This window comes from Alexandromys fortis, unplaced genomic scaffold (assembly GCF_014885135.2).
Source record: "Alexandromys fortis isolate MF-2015 unplaced genomic scaffold, M_Fortis_MF-2015_v1.1 scaffold_145, whole genome shotgun sequence".
Classification (NCBI taxonomy): Eukaryota; Metazoa; Chordata; class Mammalia; order Rodentia; family Cricetidae; genus Alexandromys; species Alexandromys fortis.
This window is the reverse complement of record NW_026068049.1, coordinates 646,627-667,402: the sequence shown is the minus strand read 5'-3', so window position 1 is coordinate 667,402 and position 20,776 is coordinate 646,627. Positions and strand designations below refer to the sequence as shown.

The 20,776-nt window shown below is 39.7% G+C and overlaps 1 protein-coding gene across 2 annotated transcripts in view; it reads left to right on the top strand.

Annotated features, from left to right (window-relative positions):
* The window catches only part of Supt3h (SPT3 homolog, SAGA and STAGA complex component), a 342,521-nt gene that overhangs the window by 246,479 nt on the left and 75,266 nt on the right, over positions 1-20,776 (top strand). For both annotated transcript variants that reach the window (XM_050119373.1, XM_050119375.1), the window contains 3 exons: positions 11,266-11,341; positions 15,949-16,061; positions 17,141-17,248. In XM_050119373.1, coding sequence (XP_049975330.1) covers positions 11,266-11,341; positions 15,949-16,061; positions 17,141-17,248 — 297 coding nt within the window. The remainder of the gene's footprint in view (positions 1-11,265; positions 11,342-15,948; positions 16,062-17,140; positions 17,249-20,776) is intronic.

The following is a 20,776-nucleotide window of genomic DNA, read 5'->3' as shown; positions in this document are numbered from 1 at the left end:
AACATGCAGTTGGAGATGGTAAATGGTTCCCAAATGCCTACCAGTGATTAAACCCCACATTGCCTGACACAAGGGAATCCGTGTCTCTCCTACGATCCGTTTCTCATTGATGCGGGAAGTGAGCTCACATGTGAAACATGCTTTTCTTGCTGGCATCTAGGAGCAGATCTTCTTAACAGCCATGAAATCTCCTGGCGCCCACTCTGTGGAACGAACTGTAGAAAGGTAGAAAGGGGCTCAGGGCAGCCACTGGAGCTTTTTCACTTGTACGTTCATGGTCCTGTTCCCAAGCCCCACATTATCCTCCACCCAGGACATTGATTTCCCTCCATTTAGTAATACTTTCTCAGATAATTGATGTACTAAGTCTATTTTTATTCTGAGGGAATATTGTCGTGGGCTCTGATTTTCAAAGAACAATCATAACCACAGGACAAGTGTTAATGTCTTAATATGTCTCTGCTTGAGAGATGTTAATTTGAGAAGTTTTGTTCCTGAAGACTCAGTGACATCAAAAGGTTGAAGAAATCATCCAGTATTTATTACTGAGTTTCCTGCCTCTTAAGTTCCGGAAGAAAATAGAGGAAAGGATTTGATTTTAGGTCTTTATTTTTATTGGTTTTTTTTGTTGTTGTTGTTGTTGTTAATCAAAATATCCACCCTGCTACTTGTGAAATTAAAATCTGTGCTAGAGAAAATAAGTACCAGCTGGGCTGCGTTTTTTTTTCTACCTCCTCTAGAGAACACTATGCAAAGGAGAGTATGCAAAGTAATAGGGCATGCTCATTTCACTTATGTGTGCTTACCTGATGTGATACAGTAGATAATCCTCATTTCAGAGTGCTGGGACCAGAAACACAGTTTACAGAGGGTGTGACATCAGGTTACTGGAATACCTAACAGTTTTGCCACCCCTTCAGAAAATTACTCAGAAAGTATAATCTGTAGTTTTAGTAAAGGGCTCTGTGTGTGTGTGTGTGTGTGTGTGTGTGTGTGTGTGTGTGTGTGTGTGTGTGTGGAGGGGGTGAGGGAGAGACACACAGCAAGACTTTGTTTTTTATTAAATGATATGCTCATTTACATTGTGTTTCTAGGTCTTATTAAAACTACATGTTGCTCAGTTTAAGTGTTTCCCATTCTGCAAAGGTAAAAGCCATTTTCTTGTTGGAAAAAGAAAATTTTAGATATAATTTCTTATGGTTGTTGCAAGTCTTTTAAGCCTCTACAGTTGCAACATGTAATATTAATTTCAATGGGTTCTGGATGGTTTTGGTTGATCAGATAGAAAATATCTTATATTCTAAAAACTGGTATATTCTAAGAACTTAACCAGTAGCCTGATCACTTGTTATACAGTAGGATTTAATGCTTTCCAGCAATACATCTTGATAAAAAGAACCTCTTATGTAAATACTAAACCTATTTTATCCTGCATAACACACAAGGTCAGCTAAGGTATATGTGGTAGTTTGAATGAGAAATGTCCCCCGTAGACTCATGTATTTGAACCCTTGTTCTCCCTTTAGTGATGTTGCAAACCTTTAGGGGGTGGATCCTTGTTGGAGGAAGTAGTCACTAGGGGCAAGCTTTGAGTTTGCCAGTTCTTGTTTCCTTCTTCCTTTGTACAGCAGATGACATTCAGCCAACTTCTTACTCCTGCCAGCATGTCGTGCCAATCCCACCATATGGACTCCAGCTCCCTAAGCCAAAATAAGCTACTTCTTTCTTAAATAGCACAACAATAGAAAAGTAATTAATAGAGCATATTTGGGGTAGTGATGCTGGATGAGAAGTGTGTAGGAATTCTGTACTATTTTGTCATTTTTCTGTAAATCTAAAATTATTTCAAAATAGTTCTATATTGAAAGCCAGAGCGAGCCCAGTGTCTTCAAGTGTGGAGGAGAAATGAGGAAAGCTGACCATCCTCACTGACACAGTCATTGAGAGGATAGGGTAGTTCATCAAATCCAGCTGCTGTTCATGCTGTGACCCTTGTCATCTGACTTCACCCTCTTCCCACTTCTGGTCACCTCTTCCTTTTCCTGCCAGAGTTGTTCTTGCTTCTTTAAAGCTTTTGTGGTTACTTTATTTAAGGTGAAATGTTGCCTCACTGTTGCCAAGTCACTAAAACAATCCTTCTTTCTTCATTTCTCTTTGTAATCCATTCCACACCCTCTGGGCATGCCGTGGTTAAGCCCTCTTACCTAAGAGCTGGGCCTAATGGCTACTGACATTTAATCAAATAACAGTTATAATACATTTACTCATAAGTAAAAGTTGAATAAAATTTGGGCACTGACATCTAAGAGAATGGGGATTTCATCATCAAATATCTTAACAGAACCCATTTTGTTAAATAACCATAATTACAGGTTTTGAATTTATGATTCCAGAGGATTTTGCTGTTCTGCATTCTTTGAAGCCTCAGAGGGCGATCGTTGTGCTCCGGCTTCTGGAAATACCTAGAGTGACTCTAAAAACAGCCAGGGCTTCTTTAGAACATCAGTCCCTGGAAGACTTTCTCATCCAAAGGCTTTATGCTCCCAGTTGTCCAAGCATGCCTCCTGCATTCTGAAAACTGTCCTGAGACCTGAGGAGATAGCTTAATTGGTAATGTTCTTGCCTTGCAAACAGGAGGACCTAAATTTATCCCTAGAGCTCACATAAAAAGAGGGGTGGTTTGAATCCCAATGCTGAGAGGGCGGAGACAGGAGAATCCCTAAAGCTTTCTGCCAGCCTTGCCTTGGTGAACCCAGGACAGTGACAGACCCTTCTCAAAGAAGGAAAAGGAAGAAAATGATGGATGGTGCCTGAGGAAGAAACACCAAAGGTTATATCCTTGAATCTCTACACATACATACACACATACAGACACACGCACACACATGTGTGTTTGGAAATATATAAGTAGATTTTTAAGATGAGTGTTTAAAATAGCATTAAAAATGCTGGTTTGTCTGGTCATGTGAAGATTTGTGCTTTCCCTGTTAAGGATTTGGAATGTTTTCTTTATTGACTCTGACACAAAAGGACTCTAGAGGCTTGTGCCTCCTGCTCTCTTCTGACAGTAGTCATGTTTGGTGAAACCGCTGTTTTCTCTTTGTTTCTGTGACTAAGTCTTGATGTATCAGAAAATCATTTCCCCCATTATTTTGTGCTAACTCGAGCTTACATCTGGCGCAGTTCGCTTATGTCTGACTCATGGCAGCAGCTCAGCTGATGGGGAAGGGAGGGAGCTTCAGAATAGCCAAGAGCCTCCCCATGGGGATAAACAGCTTAACTTGGTTTGTTTTGTTCCAAGCTCCTCCTTAGTACGTTGTTTGAAAAAGTGTCTCTGTGCTGGTGACTTCATTTCTTCAGTGGCTCATAATGTAATAGACTTTGTTAGTCTCTATTTATAGTTTATCTCTTGATCGTGTGGGGGAGGGCTAGAAGCTGCTTTATTTTCTGGCTTTGGAAACTTGTTTTTTTTTTTGTTGCTGTTATTTTTATTATTATTTTGTCATTATGTGTTGTATTATGTTTGCATTTTGTTTTGTGAGACAGGGTCTTATTCTGTAGCTCAGGTTAGCATAAAACTCACTGTATAGCCCAGGCTAACCTCACATTTACTACAATCTTTCTACCTCAGTACTCTGAATGCTAGAATTATAGACATGAGTATCATCCCCGGGCTTCTCTTTGAGTGTTTTAAGCATTTGTAATTCATATTTACTGTAAAGTTGTCTGGTAGCCCCATTTTTAATGCGGAGGATGGTAAGAGCTGCTGAACTGACACCCTTTCCTCTTCTCAGGGTTTGAAAGTATCAGCCTTTCCCAGCAGTAAAGCCCAACTCACTGGGTTCTCTGGCAGCCCAGCCTAGAAAGAGTTTACCCATTACAAAGGTGGCCTGAGCCAGATTCCACACAGCAATCTGTGTGCATATCATCCAGGCAACAAGCTCATGTTTTATCCACAGAGACCAAAATACCTAATGTCATCCTTTTCATGTTTGCCTCACCAGAGCTAGCCATGACAGCCCATCAGGGTAGTCTCTAAACCTCTGAGAACCTCCAGGAATAGTACCAAAAAAGACCTCTCCCATAACTTAGCCAGGAGTCATACTTTTTGATAAACACACCCCTACCTGAAGAAAGAAAAAACACAGATAGATGTTACATTGTCCTCATTCAGAAAAGGGACAGCCGATGCTCCTATCATTTCTTTAAAGAGCTGGTTTGGAAAAACGTGTGTGGATTTCATTTTGTCCACATCATGTTACAACTTCAGGAGCAGTCATAAAAACTAATACTAGCCGGGCGGTGGTGGCGCACGCCTTTAATCCCAGCACTTGGGAGGCAGAGGCAGGCGGATCTCTGTGAGTTCGAGACCAGCCTGGTCTACAAGAGCTAGTTCCAGGACAGGCTCCAAAACCACAGAGAAACCCTGTCTCGAAAAACCAAAAAAAAAAAAAAAAAAAAAAAAAAAAAAAAAAAAAAAAAAAAAAAAAAAAACTAATACTAACTCTAAATTTGGATTTACAACCAAGTATTGGTGAACCAAGTTGCTATTGTGGTTGTTTGTTTGTTTAATAATAGCCTTTCACTAAAGAGGACATTTCATCTTAGAAAAGTATTATTTTACTATGTTTCTAATTTTTCCCACTACTAGCCTAGTAAATTCAAATGAAAAACCTTAAACAGACATTTAAAATATATCCTTTTAATTTTTTATGATTGTGTTTGTTTTTCATTATAAAAGTAATTCATGACCATTTTCATAGCTAAAAATACATAGAAAAGAAAAAAATTCAAAATATTTTTTGATCCACAGGTATAGACCAGAATTAAAAGCCAACTGAAAGAGCTCGGCTGTACACTAATATGACAAATACTCTTTCTGTATTTAATGGATTTTCTCAGTCAGGGGGCTTTGTATTCAATCAGTCTTTTACTCTCATACAGAATTCCTTCTAAACCTCCGATGCTCTGGAGTCCTCAGCTGTTCCTTCAGGATACATCATATGATGTTCTAATTCATTCGTAATGCCTTTTATACGTGAAATTGCTATATTATAAAAGCCATTCTGGGTGAAAAATTAATACCACTATAGCCCAGTGTGTGTGTGTGTGTGTGTGTGTGTGTGTGTTTAAACAGGTCATGAAATAGAATGTACACTGTATTTTTATTATTCTTTGAAAACTGTGGGTCAAACAAGTCAACTTTTAGTTTCAGGACTTTATCTTTCAAGAATATGTGTGTTACCATAACTGTGTGTGTGTATGTGTGTGTGTGTTTGTGTATGTTTTATGACTTCCATAAGTAAAGCAAAATTAGCTCAAAGGGAAAATTTCCTTCTAAAAATCTTGCTTTAATTTATCTATTTTATTTTATCTAGTATTTTCATTATTCTTATTTATTTTGCTTAATTATTTTTGATTACTGGGCATGGTGGGACATAACTGTAATCACTGCACCCTAGAGGCACAGACAGGTATTCAAGACTTGCATTGTCTACACGTGAGACACACTCAAAACAGCACAAACAACAACAACAAAAAAAAAACATTTTTTTTCTGGTTGTAATTCAAGAACAGTGAGTGCCTAGGTAGGGTGGCTCAGGGCCAGATAGGTTTGTGTTGGGAGGGGTGGTAGGTAGCCATTTGTACTTGAATTTGATGTAGTGTCAGCTGGGCACTTGCTTTATCTTAGGAGGCAGAGCTGTGAGTTGGGCCTGTTGATGAAGGGGAGCCTCTGCATTTACCAGGGCATTCTATATACCAGGGCCTTATCTTTTTGTTTCTATATAAAGTGGTTGTTCCAGGATAGGTTGTGAGAGGAAAGACTTGTGAGTGGAATCAGCCACCTATTACAAAAGATGAGCATTCTGAGAAGAAAAGGGAACTCTTGCCATATGTTTTTAGGGATTCTTGTTTGATGTGGTAGTTAACCTACTCAATGACAAGCAGATTCAGCAAGCAGAATGCACGCATGCACGCGTGTGTGCATGAGAGTGCACACAGACACTAGAGTTCTTAGGTTTCTCTCCAGCTCCTGAGATAAGCCTGCCTGTCAGACAGTACCTTGCAAATGATCTAAGGCATTTCTTCAGTATTGGGTGTGCTTTACTGCTGTGTCCTTCTGCCACATACCACGAACACACAGATTGTTCCATGTATTGCCATGTTGAATACTGCCACCAGCCACTGCAGTTGGGGTTTGCAGGTTAGTCGTCTGGTTCTGATCTCATGTAAGGGAGATTGCCATGAACATGATACTTTTCCACTCAGAAGGGATTCGCTTTCAGTTGTGCACGTTCTGAGAGTAGTCAAAATAAGAGATTTTTAAAATGTGTGCTTTTGAGATGGAAACAGCAACAGATAAACTTTTATTTGGGTATAAAGGTTATGTTCTATGATTCTGAGTTACTCAAGAAAAATAGATGTCATATGTGTTGAGAAGCTTCAGGAGATATGCCAGCACATAGCTTCTGTAACCTTTGAGCATGCTCTAGTGAAAGCACATGGAGAACTTGAATAGGGCTGTGTGCCACATAAGTCATCCAGATGCTGGAGGCCGTGGCAAGCAGTGACTGTTGCTGCCCAAGGTGTTTTCAAAGACACAGGCAACTTGGCACTAAAGTGCTGAAGCACTGAGAGTCTGTTACTTTCAAGATACTGAAAATAATACAAAAACAAATTCTACATAGTCTTGCTGGAATGCAGATATTTGCTTTCCTACTTTCATGTAGATAGTATTCATCTGGCGTGGGAGTCTGCCTTCACAGTTCATTATACGATAACCAGGACAGGCTGTAACTTCTTGGTAGTGAGATGGGTGGCTAGTAATATAACTGTTCCTCTTGACACACACACACACACACACACATATATATGTATGTATGTATGTATATGTGTGTGTGTATAGTTAGATGTATATTGTCAGATGCTTAGAAGACTCTAGCAATAACAACTTCAAATGCAGTACTTTCCAAATAGGCTCTTATTTTGTTCTCTAATAATACCACAAGCTTTAATTGGAGGAAAAGTGAGTGCGTTGTTGTGTATTTTTCTGAATGTTGGAGATTACCCAAGAAAATCAGGTCGTATTTGGAACTGACCTTGAGGATACCAAACTTGAGTAATCTGAAGATGACCTTGTGCTCATGTGACTGTCTGAGCTAAAAAGAGCATTGTGTAACTTCCCCACCCTTGTGGATAAATGATCTAAGCCAGCGATCATTATTCATCAATACTCATTCAGGGTTTTGTGCTTCTAATATTCTAAAAACATGAAGGTTTGGTTTGCTTTGGTTTAGTGAGAATGGGTAGTTGCTTACTTAGCTTTTGAAACAAGATCTTACTGTATCAAATTTGTGATGCTCCTGCCTCAGCCTCACAAACACTTGGATCACAGACATATGTGAGCATATGTGGGCAAAACAGATTTTTTTTAATTCCAGTTTAGTGACCATATTAAATGATCAGTTAAACTTGAGAACTCCCTTTTAGAGAGACACCTTTAAAATTAAGCTTACAGTTTGCCATTTTGTTCAGAAGAAGCCAGAACATGAAGGAGCATACTTCCTGCCATGGCTCTCACAAAACACGCAGGTCACTTTCTGGGAAACATTTGCCTGAGTTGACCCATATGAGCCAAACTTATAGATATAAAGGTTGCATTTTCTGTGTGGAGAAGACATTGTCATTATGACCATATCATTGTACTAAACTGGGGAATTCTTTTCCCAAATGGACTTTGGTAACCAGATTAGTAAAGGTCCATCCGTGTACACTACAGAATGCACTGGCATCCAAAGAGAAGCAGCGGGGAAGTGGAATTAGGGCACCACAGAAAACAAAAGCCATGATTATTTAATGTATGGACAGTCTCTTGATTCTTTTAAGTAGAACTTTATTTTAGAATCTGCTTACCCTGTCTGGAATTCATACGATTTGGTCATAATTCTTAAAATCCCTGGTCATAGGTCATCCTACAAGGACCTTGGAGTAAAAAATGTAGTATAGTCTAGACAAAGCTTTTGTAATGCAAATACATATGTTTCTGGCAAATTGTGACTCTTCTAACCTCAGTTTCCTTATCTTTAAAATGAAGAGGCTTAAACAAGATACTCTTTAAGCTTCCAGTAGCTCTAACACAGCATGCCAATAAATCTTCACTGCCATCAGCCACCCTGCATTGAGTGTTTCCTGGGAGGGCCCTAGGGCTGGCTTCCTGATGCCGCCTACATCAAAGGGCGCTGCTTATATACTAAAGGAGCTGAAAAGAACTAGGATGAGCAGCACAAAAGGAAGAGGCTCTAGCAAGCGTGTCAGAAAGTAAAGAAGCTAGCTGTAATAACGCAAAGCCCTTCGTACGTCTGTGAGTATCTTTAAAATGGCCTCAGATGATAGGCTTTGCAGGACAGAATCTCCCAACTGCCACACACTTTATTTAATTAAAGCTGGCCACCCTGGCAACCTTAATCTCTTAGGATAAGTTCTCCTCACGTTAAAAGACTAAAATTCTTAATTACAGACACACCAACTATCTTAGCATGTATACCAAAGCCAAATCTTGATTGCTGAACTTAGAAGAAAGATATTAGAAATTCCTTTAGGACTGTTGTGTCTTTGTCTAAGTGCTTTCTGTCTGGTCCTCTGTTGGGGGAATGTGGTGGCTGGGTTCAGGGCAGCAAATAGATAGTGCGGGAGTCATAGCTACTGAGAGCCAGTTACATCGCCTGCCCTGTTGAATAAAAGGGGTGGCATTTGTTTATTCAGAATGCTCATTGCGTATTTACTGTGTGTCAGGTATTCTTCTAGGACATAGATATTCAAACCTGGGAAGTTCTTGTTATAATGACACACACACACACACACACACACACACACAGCTGACCTGAGGGGTTCTCACTATAATCATACACTATAATCATACATACATACACCTACATAAATACATAAGACTTATGCAGTGTTAAGTGTTATCAGTGTGAGGTTTGGGTTGGGTTTGGTTTGTTTTTGAGTTAGGGTTTCTTTGTGTAGCTCACCCTAGCTGTCCTGGAACTCACTCTGTTCTCCAGGCTGGCCTCCAACTCAGAGAGATCTGCCTTCCTCTGCCTCCAGAGTGCTGGTATTAAAGGTGTGCGCCACCCGGCAGGGATTTTTTTTTTTAATAAACACATTAGTAACCCACTGGCTTTGTTCATAACCTAAACACTTACTTGTTTGCTTTTTATTTTCCATCAGCAATCAGTTATTGAGTCCTATCAGTCACATTAAGAGGCCAGTTTCTAGGGGGATAGTTCATTTGGTAAATTATCACCATGCAAGCCTGAGGACCTGTGTTCAAATCCTCGGTACTCAGGTACAACACTGGGCCTGGTGGCTTGTGCCAGTAATCCCAGAAAAGGCAGGAAGGGAGGATGGGAAGCAGCAACAGACAAATCCCTGGAAGCTCCTGAGCAAACCAGCCTGGACTGTGAGGAAGGTCCTAGTGATACTGTCCCAAACTAAAGGGGGACAATGCGTAAGGATCATCATCCCAAGTTGTTGGCTGTACACACACTACGTATGAGTAAATAGGTAGATATGAAGAACTAAATCACATACAGACATGTGTGTATATGTACATGTTACCTGTGTTTAATACTTGCTGTGTGTACTCAGAAGTAACACTTGAGCTAAGCAGATAAATAATCAAAAGAAGTCTGGATTTGTGTGCACGTGTTTGTGAGAATATTTGGTTGGGGAGAAAGTAAGAAAAGGAAGAAAGGGACTTTTCCCCTCACTTCAGCTCTTCTGTCTTTTTTGCACTGAACAGTGCAGCGGGTAACAAACCTGTATAATGACTTCTACTCAGACTGGACAAGAAAGAAAATGTAGTATGACTGCTAGAAACATTGTTCTTGAGTGCACACACCACTGTGAGAAAGCATTTCCTGAAAGTCCTCCCACTGCAGAAAAAATTGAAATCTCAGGGATTTTTTTTTCCCTTTATTGGTCAGATGTCCCTTCCAAGAAGCACCAGGCTGCCTCATCTCAACCTGCTCCCCTTACCAAGGAAACGGAAGTGGTCATAGTCTTTGCCACCAAACCATGGGTGAAGTATAATTATGCTACCTCTGTGAGACAATGTTGGAGCAAACATCTGCAGGACTGAATCAAAAAAGCCACGAATGCAGCTAGCCCAATCTGTGAATCATCCATGGACTCAGATTAAAGGAGTTGTGTTGTGTTTACCTTTCTCCTTATTTTCTTTGTAATTGAGAAGACTGACTCTGTTAGCTCTGGCACCGGGATCTGAGGGGATATATGGATTTCAGGCATCAACTCCTGCTCTAGTGTTTGCCACATCACAACTGTAAAGCAGATGGACGATGATAGTGAATAGTGGGTTTGACGTCTGCTTTGTCTTCTCTACACAGTTTGCTTTTGCTTTAAAAGGTCGGGATAAATAGAAAATGTTAGATGTGTTTTGACTAAGTAATCCAGTCCTTGAATTTTAGCTTCAATAACAATGGAGCAGAAATTACTATAAGCTTTATATCCAAAAGAAATACAGTTACAACTGCTTTTTTACTTTGTAATATTCCTTTTATTTTCTTTTTTTTTATTATTATTAAAGATTTCTGTCTCTTCCCCACCGCTGCCTCCCCTTTCCCTCCCCCTCCCCCAATTAAGTCCCCCTCCCTCGTCAGCCCAAAGAGCAATCAGGGTTCCCTGCCCTGTGGGAAGTCCAAGGACCACCCACCTCCATCCAGGTCTAGTAAGGTGGTGAGCATCCAAACTGCCTAGGCTCCCACAAAGCCAATACATGCAGTAGGATCAAAAACCCATTGTCATTGTTCTTGAGGTCTCAGTAGTCCTCATTGTCCACTATGTTCAGCGAGACCGGTTTTAACCCGGGCTTTTCAATTACACGTGTGCATGTACATGAATACAGTGCCGAGGGAGACCAAAAGAAGACCTTAGATCCTCTGGAGCTGGAGCTATAGATGGTTATAAGCCACCAGATGTGGGTGCTGGGAGCCAAACTGAGGTCCTCCAGAAGAGCAGTTCCCTCTCTACTACAGGGCATGGCTCCAGCCCCAGCACAACCCCGATTACTTGTCATGGCTGTTATATGTCTGTCACCATACTTAATCGCTTTCTTAGATTAAGGCATGGAACATGGTAAAAATGAAGCCTAAGTTTCTACTCTATAAATTATTGTTAAGAATCTATTTTCTTTAAAAACTTGGTTTTCTTTTTTATTTTTTGTTTTGTTTTCTTATCCATTAGAGAGCAGAAAGACAGACTCGAACTATGGATTCAGCTCAATATGCAGAATTCTGTGAAAGCCGGCAGCTAAGTTTCTGTGAGTACAGATTTAACTTCACTTTTGGGTGTGTGAGGAATTGTGTTACAGACATCCTAGACTGTGACATGTTCTCTGTTCTTTAGAAACTGATGTATTCAATATTTGTCGTTACGGAAACAGCATCTGCACTGGGGGCACCTGAAGATTTTGCTATGTTCTGCGGCTATACAGTCAGTTGTGTTAGGAGCTTTGAGAGCATATGCAGACACAGACAGCAGTGGAATTATCCATACAGCCTTCAGTCAGAACAGTTTCTTTTTTCTTGCAATTCTTACTTTAGTTTCTCATTTCTTAGTCATGTTTACTGAAGTACACTATTGCTGACTGTACTGGTCCATAGTGAACATTAATAGTCATGACATCTAAAAGCTCCCAATATTAATTAGAAACCCCAAACTCCCCTTTATGCTCACTCATGTTACCACAAAGTAGCATCTCAATAGAGTGTTTCATTTTGTCCTTAACCTCCTACTGTAGCATGCCCTGAGCTCTAGCCAGAGTCGTGAGTCAGTCCTCTTGCCACAGGAGTAAGAGCAGAAAAGTCAGTGCCTTCCCATCACTGAACAGCAGTTTCTAAAAAGCACTTGCGACCTTATAACAGTGGACTAGATTGTGTGTCAATAGCCCAGTGACAACTAAAGTCCTTGGGGTAAAGGTCAAAAAGAAAGGGCAATGAAAAGTCCATTTAAAAATATGACAAAGGCGCGCATGACCCTGATCTGAGAAGTTATAGAAACAATGATGTCTTTAAATGAAAAGCAATTGTGTGGTCACGATAACCATGTATTTGATTTGGAAAAAGAAAATGAGAGCAGCATTTTAGATCATGAAGTGCAAATAAATGACACATTTCAAATAGCGCTGCCCCATGCAAACATCAGTAAAATATAAGAAAACATGTTTTGGAAGATTTTTTTTCCTAACAAAATATATTTTCCAATCTGACTAACAACTTGGCATCAGACATCTGTGAAGCATTAAGTAAATGACACTTCAGATCGTGGCAATTTCAGCAAATGAGAGGGTTTTGTATGGTAATTTTGGGGTTTAAATACAGCATTCAAGTATTTTATAAGCATAAATCTCCAGCTCATAAAGTAGCATTTAGTACAGTTGAACTATTTTTTAAATCATATTTTAAACTGAATTTACAAGAAGAAATGAAGTGCTGTTGCACACTAAAACTGATGGCCTTAGTCTGGTAATGCATCTTTCATTTGAAAATTAGATTTTATTTCTTTTCTGCTGTTCCATTGAGCACACACAAGAAAACTATAGTAGATGAAGCTTAATATTTTCTACTTCTGATAAAATTACAGATAAAGTAGTATGTTATGCATAATGTTCTTTTCTGTAGGGGTGGGGAGAAAGGATTTTGGCATTAAAAATATTTGCACATATAGTATCTGTGAGAGCTTCATTTGAAGCCTAGGTGGAAGAACCTGTTTTCCATGATGGAAATACCAAAGCTGAAAAGAGCAGATCGAGAAGCCAGCCCTGTGCAGGCAGAGTATTGGGCTGTTTGCAGTCTTCTCCTTTTGATGAATTACCAGGACACTGGAACCATGACCTGTTTTTGGCAGTATCTAGGATCCCTGGTGTTGTGCGTACTAGGTGACCTCCATGTGCACATTGTGGCTCATGTACACATGACTCTCCTACCCCACACAGACAGATATTTAAAAGTTGTAAAGATTGGACTTTAGAATTTGACTAAAGAAATATATTTTTGCTAGATGTTGGAGGGGCACGCCTTTAATTCTAGCACTCAGGGGGCAGGGGCAAGCGTTCAAGGCCATCCTGATGTACAAAGTGAGTTCCAGAGCCAGAGCTACACAAAGAAACCCTGTCTCAAAAAAAAATAATGAACAAAACAAACAAGCATGAGCATTTGTGAATTTGTTACAGAAATAGGTATGGCGAGTCTGTTGGCACCAGGTATTTTGCTTTCTGGTTGTACACCGGGTACTTAGATTTCTGCATTCTGAGCGCTTCCAGTCTCACAAAGACACTGCTAATTCTCTCCCTCATGGCTGAAAACTAATAATGACCCTTTTCTTAGCTTCAAAATAAATAACTTACAGCAGCTTCTGTGCTTTTTCTGTATTCTAATGCTCTGTCAGAGGGAAATGGGCAATAAGTTCCATTTTATTGATCTTGCCAAAATGCTGCCTCTTCACTTGAAATTCAGAAGTATTCCACAGATGTTGAACAAGTGTTTGTGAGCTGTTCCAGCTTGCTAGTTAGATGGAATGTTGCCTGTCAGAGGATGTGAGGACTGGTTACTTTAGAGAGATAGCTTTAAGGGGGATTATCATAATTCTGCCACATTTGACAGTTTTGGACATGTGCTTCAATAGCAGGACTTCATGTCTTCTGTGATTTATTTAAAAGAAAACTCTCCTGTATGTGGAATGTATGAGAATTCTGACTAGAGCCAAACAGCATGCTCTGAGTTGAGACTTTTACAGACTAGTAAGGCCAGAATAGTCAAAAGGATAATCTTTTTTAAAGATTCCCTTGCAGATTTTATTTTAAAAAAAAAAACTTTACTAACCACCTTTTACCTTCTAATTTACTAGTTATATTAGTCATGGCTTAGCAAGGTTCTATGTCAAATTCAGATTCAGCTCTGCTTAGTACTGGGACAATTACAGTGTTTGATGGTTAGTTCTGTTTGTTTTTGTTTGTTTGGGTTTTTGTTTAGGTTTTTGGGTTTTTTTGTTTGTTTGAAACAAGGTTTCTCTGTGCAGCCTTGGCTGTCCTGGAATTTGCTTGTAGTCCTTGCTGGCTGCAAACCTAGAGATCTTCCTGCCTCAGCCTCTGTGCTGGGATTGAAGGTGTGCCCCCGTCCAGACAATTACAGGTATTTAATGAAAGGTGTGTGCTGCTTGGCTCCATATCTGCATGACACAATTAGGTATCCAGGAGCTTCGGGCATATTCTCTACCAACAAAGAACTAAGGTCTGAGAAATCTATGCACATAGGAAATATTTGTAGTTGTGTCCGTAAATGTTGTAAGAAGTCTGCATTTGACCTGGATGGTGAGGATTGTGTGGATGAAGAAGGGTGAGGGGAGAGCAGACAGGAGCACAGAGATGAGACTCAAGGCCAGCTCAGTTCCATGGTAGTAAGGGCAGGTTGCACTAAGTCTGGTTTGGAGAGTCAGGCCTAAGAATTCTAACATCTCCATAGTCAGCAAAGACGTAATAATTACAGGTTATCTCAGGCCAGCAATGCTTTATTTAATTCTCAATTCACAATTTTGAGCCTATTTTAGTAGTAGGTACATTTTGAGGATTGGAGATGTAGTTTCTTTCTCAGTATTCCTTCATCACAACTTCTTCCAGAGTTTTATTTCCATAAGAACTAAGTTGTATGGAGAAAGCAGCTTTTCTATGATAATAATTAAAACTCTGGCCAATGGTAACATACTCTAGAGCTCTGTGAGAAATACAAGGATGAAAAGGTGTGGTGTATCATGCCATCCACCAAAGAGACCCGAGGTTAGAGAGTGTGATGTCCCATGTCATCCACCACAGAGAGAGAAAAGATCCAAGTGCATGAGAAATTTGTAGAATGAAACCATGGTATTGCTTCTTTTTTTTTATCTTGCCACAACACCCTATTTATTCACAGAATACTTGTTTTCCTTCTGTACATAGAACACACGCACATCCTTCTCCAGACAACAAAATCCGAAGTCTCACATAGCTTCTTTATCCTGACAAAGTCCAGAATCACAGACTTAATGACAAGATGTTGCATGTCTTGGTCTGGTGATTTTTTTTTTGTTTTTTTTTTTGTTGTTGTTGTTGTTGTTTGTTTGTTTTGTTTTCTTTTTCACATTCTTTTTTTTTATTGAGAAAAGGAAAAAAAAAGTTTCCGCCTCCTCCCAGCCTCCCATTTCCCTCCCCCTCCTCCCACCCTTCTCCCCCTCCCCCCACTCCTCTCCCCCTCTCTCTCCAGTCCAAAGAGCAGTCAGGGTTCCCTGCCCTGTGGAAAGTCCAAGGTCCTCCTCCCTCCGTCCATGTCTAGGAAGGTGAACATCCAAACTGGCTAGGTTCCCACCAAGCCGGAACATGAAGTAGGATCAAAACCCCCGTGCCATTGTCCTTGGCTTCTCATCAGTCCTTATTGTTCGCCATGATCAGAGAGTCCGGTTTTATCCTATGCTTTTTCAGTCACAGTCCAGCTGGCCTTGGTGAGCTCCCAATAGATCAGCCCCACTGTCTCAGTGGGTGGGTGCACTATTTTCATTCTTCTACAGGTTGACAACCAGTTGTGCCAGCACCATTTGTTGAAGATGCTTTGTCCATTTCTTTTTTTAAATTTATTTATTTATTTATTTATTAAAGATTTTTGTCTGTTCTCCACCGCCACCTCCCATATCCCTCCCCCTCCCCCAATCTTAACCAAGGTTTCCAACCTTGGATTTCTTAAGAAAAAAAAATTTAGACGTTAAGAGAACTTCCCAAACATTGTTTCTATGGGTGTTATTTCTTCTATGCAGTTTCAGGAGAAATATTTCCAATTTCTTAGAATCATGTGAAGGTTAAAACATGTTAAAAAGTAAAACATTTCTCTTCTTTTTAATTAATAGCCAAAAAAGCTTCCAAATTTCGAGACTGGCTGGACTGTGGCAGCATGGAGATAAAGCCCAATGCCACAGCTATGGAAATTCTGGCATACTTAGCGTATGAAACAGTGGCACAGGTAAGAGTCTGAACTGTCAATCAACTGCTCTGCTGATTTCTCCTCCCTGGGTCATGGTCAGTTCTTCATTCCACCTGCTACTCTAGTTGGAATGAGAAGAGCATAAATTTTCTTTTGAAATGCATCGTATTCTATAATTTAGCTCAGTTATGTTTCTTTGTATAGCTATTTCTCGAGGCTATAAGGTTTTGTTTTGTGTCGTTGTTATTTTTACTTTTTAAAAGAATAATGTGTCTAGACCTGCACAAACTTAATATAGTCTACATTCCAGCTCACATGCCCCACTCCTAACTGTGGAGCTTTTGACAGTGATGGCTTCCAAGGGAGAGAGAACCAATTTTCTTTAAGGTTCTATCCCCTGGTAGGTTAACCATGCTCCAGTGGGTGTCCCTACTCCCAGGCATATCAAGCCAGCACAAATTGGACTAGGATTATTAAAACAGAAGACGAGGATGGAGTAGATCTGGGAAGAACTAGAAGAGTTGGGGGTGAATATGAGTTAAATACATTGTTGGCATGTATAAAATTCTTGACAGTTTAACAAAAATATATTTAAAATGTCTGATTCTTCAACTTTATTGTAACTATATATGGAATACCCACTTTTTCTCAATGTTGAAGTCTTATATCCTCAACAGATTTGTTTAAAATCTTGTTTCTGATTTTTGAAATAAGTGGCTGTCAAAGTCTGTGACCCCTTTATCTCTGGAGATATGCAAGTGTGGTCCCTCCTGGCTATGGTCACTAGGGCACAGGATCAGCCACTTGTTAGCCCATTTTGAGAATGGAGACCCCTAAACTAGCCTGGAATCCCAGGGCTCACAGTACAGAAATCCCCATTTAAAATCCTCCACTGTTGATAACAAAATGAAATTTGAAAGCTGTTCCCTTAGAAAATTAAACTTGTCGTTTGTGATTGTGGATTGGCCCAGTCACCAGTCAATGAAAGGTTATGCTCACTTCCAAATGGATGACAGACAGTATTAATGTCAATAACCTTCTGAGTGTGCTACCCTCTTCTATGGCATTAATGATTATTTCCAGTTATATCACTTTATATTTGTTACTCTGTTCTTCAGGTAGTGGATCTGGCTCTTCTCGTGAGGCAGGATATGGTTTCCAAGGCAGGGGACCCCTTCAGCCATGCCATTTCTGCAACCTTCATTCAGTATCATAACTCAGCTGAGGTGAGTATCAGAAAGTCTGAGAACACATCTATGTACTTGTTACATGTGGACATTAGTTCTGCTCTGGAAAGCGTTTTATAGGAATGCATAGTCTTTTCTTAGAGAATCTTAATCCATTGACCATTTACACAAATAATGACTGAGCATCTCCTGTGCCAAGCCCTGAGGATCCATTTGATATGATGACTTTTTTTCACCCTTTCACCCCTTTTTGTTTTTTAAAAAATCAATTAAATAATGAAATTTTAAAAATCTTTTTTAAAGAATCCTTGTCTTTCCTAGCCCTTCAGTGACAGACAGATGATTGCAGAACCTGCCTTGCTCTGAGACATGTGAAGTGAATAAATTAGTCTGTATAATTACATGATGCTGGAGGAAGCTATTTTTTTGTAGCTCAAATGATGAGAGCTGCTGTGGGGCTGTAGATCAGTGGTACAATTCTTGCTTAGTGTACAAGAAATCAAGAGACCCTGTAGTGAACTGGGGATGTATTTTTATGTAATAACTCCTAACATTTATTCATAACTTTCCATTTCATTTAGTGATTTATCTAAACAATAATTTATATTGACATGGCTCCATCTAGCCTCAGTTTGCATATTGGCACCTCTTGTCTGCTCTATCTCCCTTGTGCTGATAGGATGTTTTCAATAGGAATTGGGAAATCTCAGCATGTGTAACCTTTGCATAACTTTGCACGTTGTGCCTGAAAACAAGATATGCAACAGAACATGTCGAATACATCCGTCAGCATTTGAGTGTCTTAGTAACAAACGCAGCAGTGTCATATCATCTACTCTACAAGCCATAGGAGACAGAGTAGGTTCACATCTGCATGTGTACTTATAAAGTGAGTTTAGGTCAAGTTGGCTGAAATGTGTAACTTGAACACAGCAAAACCCATTTAATAGTACTCATCTATTTCCTGTTACTATCTGTGGATGAGTATGGTAGCTCAGACCACTTCTGAAATACAGTTATGATTTGCTTTATGTCAAGGATTTTTTTGAATGTCTGAGAAAAAACTATAAATCCTTTTCTGGATTTATACACATTTTTTAGTATAATTTTGGGTTGTTCAAAGAGACCCTGAAGCCATTCTATTAGTCTGTGGATTCACCATGGACCCCAAGTTATATATTCTTCTCTATAATGCTTAGGATCTATGCTATGATATCTTCACATATAGTATCTTACTAACAAACCAGAAGTCAACTCAACTTTTCTCATAGCCCTTGGAGAATCAGATTGGCTTGAAATCCAAGTAGGGATTGAAATGTTTATGGCCATTAAAAAGGTCATACATCATTATCAGTCAGCATGCTTGAAAACTTCCTAAAGCTTACTTAGTTGATTAAACACTCTTTATTTTCTTTATGTTTCAAACCCCAATTATGATGTCAAAGAGCACCCTTTGCAATGTCTTTGATGCTTTATGAGTATGTGTATAGTGTGCTTTCCATTAACATCAGACAAATTTGTTGTAACATTTCTAATTGCGGAAATTTACTGTGAACATAACAACCCAGTTTTTCCTTAGCATTCAAGTGATTGCTTGCAAGTCTCAGAAAACACCCCCAACATCCCCATCCTTCTTTCTTGTTTCTCCAGGGTGGCCAAACTACCCTGGGCAACTACTCAGCAACCACAGGCGCTTTTCCCAGCTAAAGAACAGTTGAAAAAAATGTCCTATGTGTAGTGGGTTTCCTGGGCTCTCTGGGAGTCAGGAACATGAATCTCAGAGAGAATCCTGACGGACTGTCAGTGTCTGCCCCAAGCTCTCTCCTGGCCTGACATCCACCTACCCTCCCTCCCCTGTGACTGGTAGTCAAAGTAGACATTTACAGAGACTGTCTCCCTTCCTGCCCTTTATTATCTGATAGAACAGAGATAATTCCATGCTAAAGCAGAATTCTCATTCATCAGCATTGCAAATCAGTAGTTAACATGAAGGATTGTGCCAAATATGGGCCAGAGGGGCATCTGGAGAATGATAGTGGCTGTGTTCAGAGAGACTGAATGATTTGTAAAACAAACAAGCCAATAGATGAACAAGCACAGAAGCCAAGTTAGTGTATTATACTGACTTCCAAATGAACCACCTAGAGAATTAAAACAACTCTCATGTGTATGCACACATGTCGACATTGAAGTGTTGAAGGTATGGAAGCTGGCGGGAAAGTTCATTCTGGGCCTCAGAGGCAGCAAAAGCACATTGTACAAGGACTGGAAGTGGGTAACTCTGGTAAAACTAAAACCTTACCAAAGAGAACTAATTGGAAGTTCCATTTTAAAAAATTTAAAACTTAGGATTATGTAGTGTTACAGACTACTGCGAATTATCAAAGACTAGTTCAAGATCTCGGCTGAAGTATGATATTAAAGAGATGCTCTTAGGAGAGCCTGACATCAGTGCCAGAGTATTGTAATCAGTCACCAGGTTGACTGGGTTCATCTTATCTGAGGGGCATCATCCTTAAACACTAACTACATGAGGAACCGGGCTGGTTAAGCTTGGGTTCCCGACACTAGACTAGCAAATGTAATAGCAATGGTTTTCTATATATTTTTTCAGCATATGGTTTACACACATGTAGGCATGATCCCTTGGAGCTATGTAAATATTCCAAAATAGTTTTTTTTAAATTACAAACTCTGAAACAAAACCGATCCTAAACATTTTGAGCGAAAGATAATCAAAATTAGCTTTACTGCCTCTTGTTTGATGGTGTCTCCAGACAGTCTGGTCAAGGAAATACTGTTGAGACCAGTACCAGAATTTCAACAAGGGGTTTGCAAAATCTAGCATCATTTCTTCTACTATATTATAGAGAATGGTTAATCTGCAGAGTGCATGGTTGGTATGATTAATAGAATGAGGAAGGTGTGGGTAAGACTATGTAAGAAAATGACTCATAAATCTTTAATATCTATAAATTCTTAAAAGCCAATATTGTTATATGACAAGAAAATGCCTTGTTATGGCATTTAGGGACCATCCTGTTGGGAGTGCAGAGGTCCTTTCATTCACAAATAAGCACTGGGGAAACAAGAAATGCTGAACATACAGTATTATCCCTTCAAAGGAAGAAAGGTGTAACTCTTTCCTCTTAGAAGGCTGGTTAATAGCCTAGGTGACTTTGGCTATCTCTAGGGTCAGACCACACCTGCCCCCCACCCCACAGGCATTTACCTGCCAGTGCAGGGACCTGTTTCCTAACTCCATCCTGTAGGATGTCATTCACCCAGTGAGCGCATGTGAAGGGGAGTTAAGGGGGAACTGTGGAGGAGCTTAAAAGCCTGTCTGTGATAACTGGCTCAAAGAAGTTAGAAATTGACCATAGAAAAGAAGATGCTAAAAGGACAGTTCTTCGAATATTTGAGATGAAATAAATAACAGGCTTGTACTTCAAATAAATAAAAGAGCAATATTAAGAAAGGAAAGAGGACATTGCATATAGAACAGACTGGAAGACTCTGTGATCCTAAAATGATTTTGAGCTATGGGGAAAATGCTGGTAGTCACTA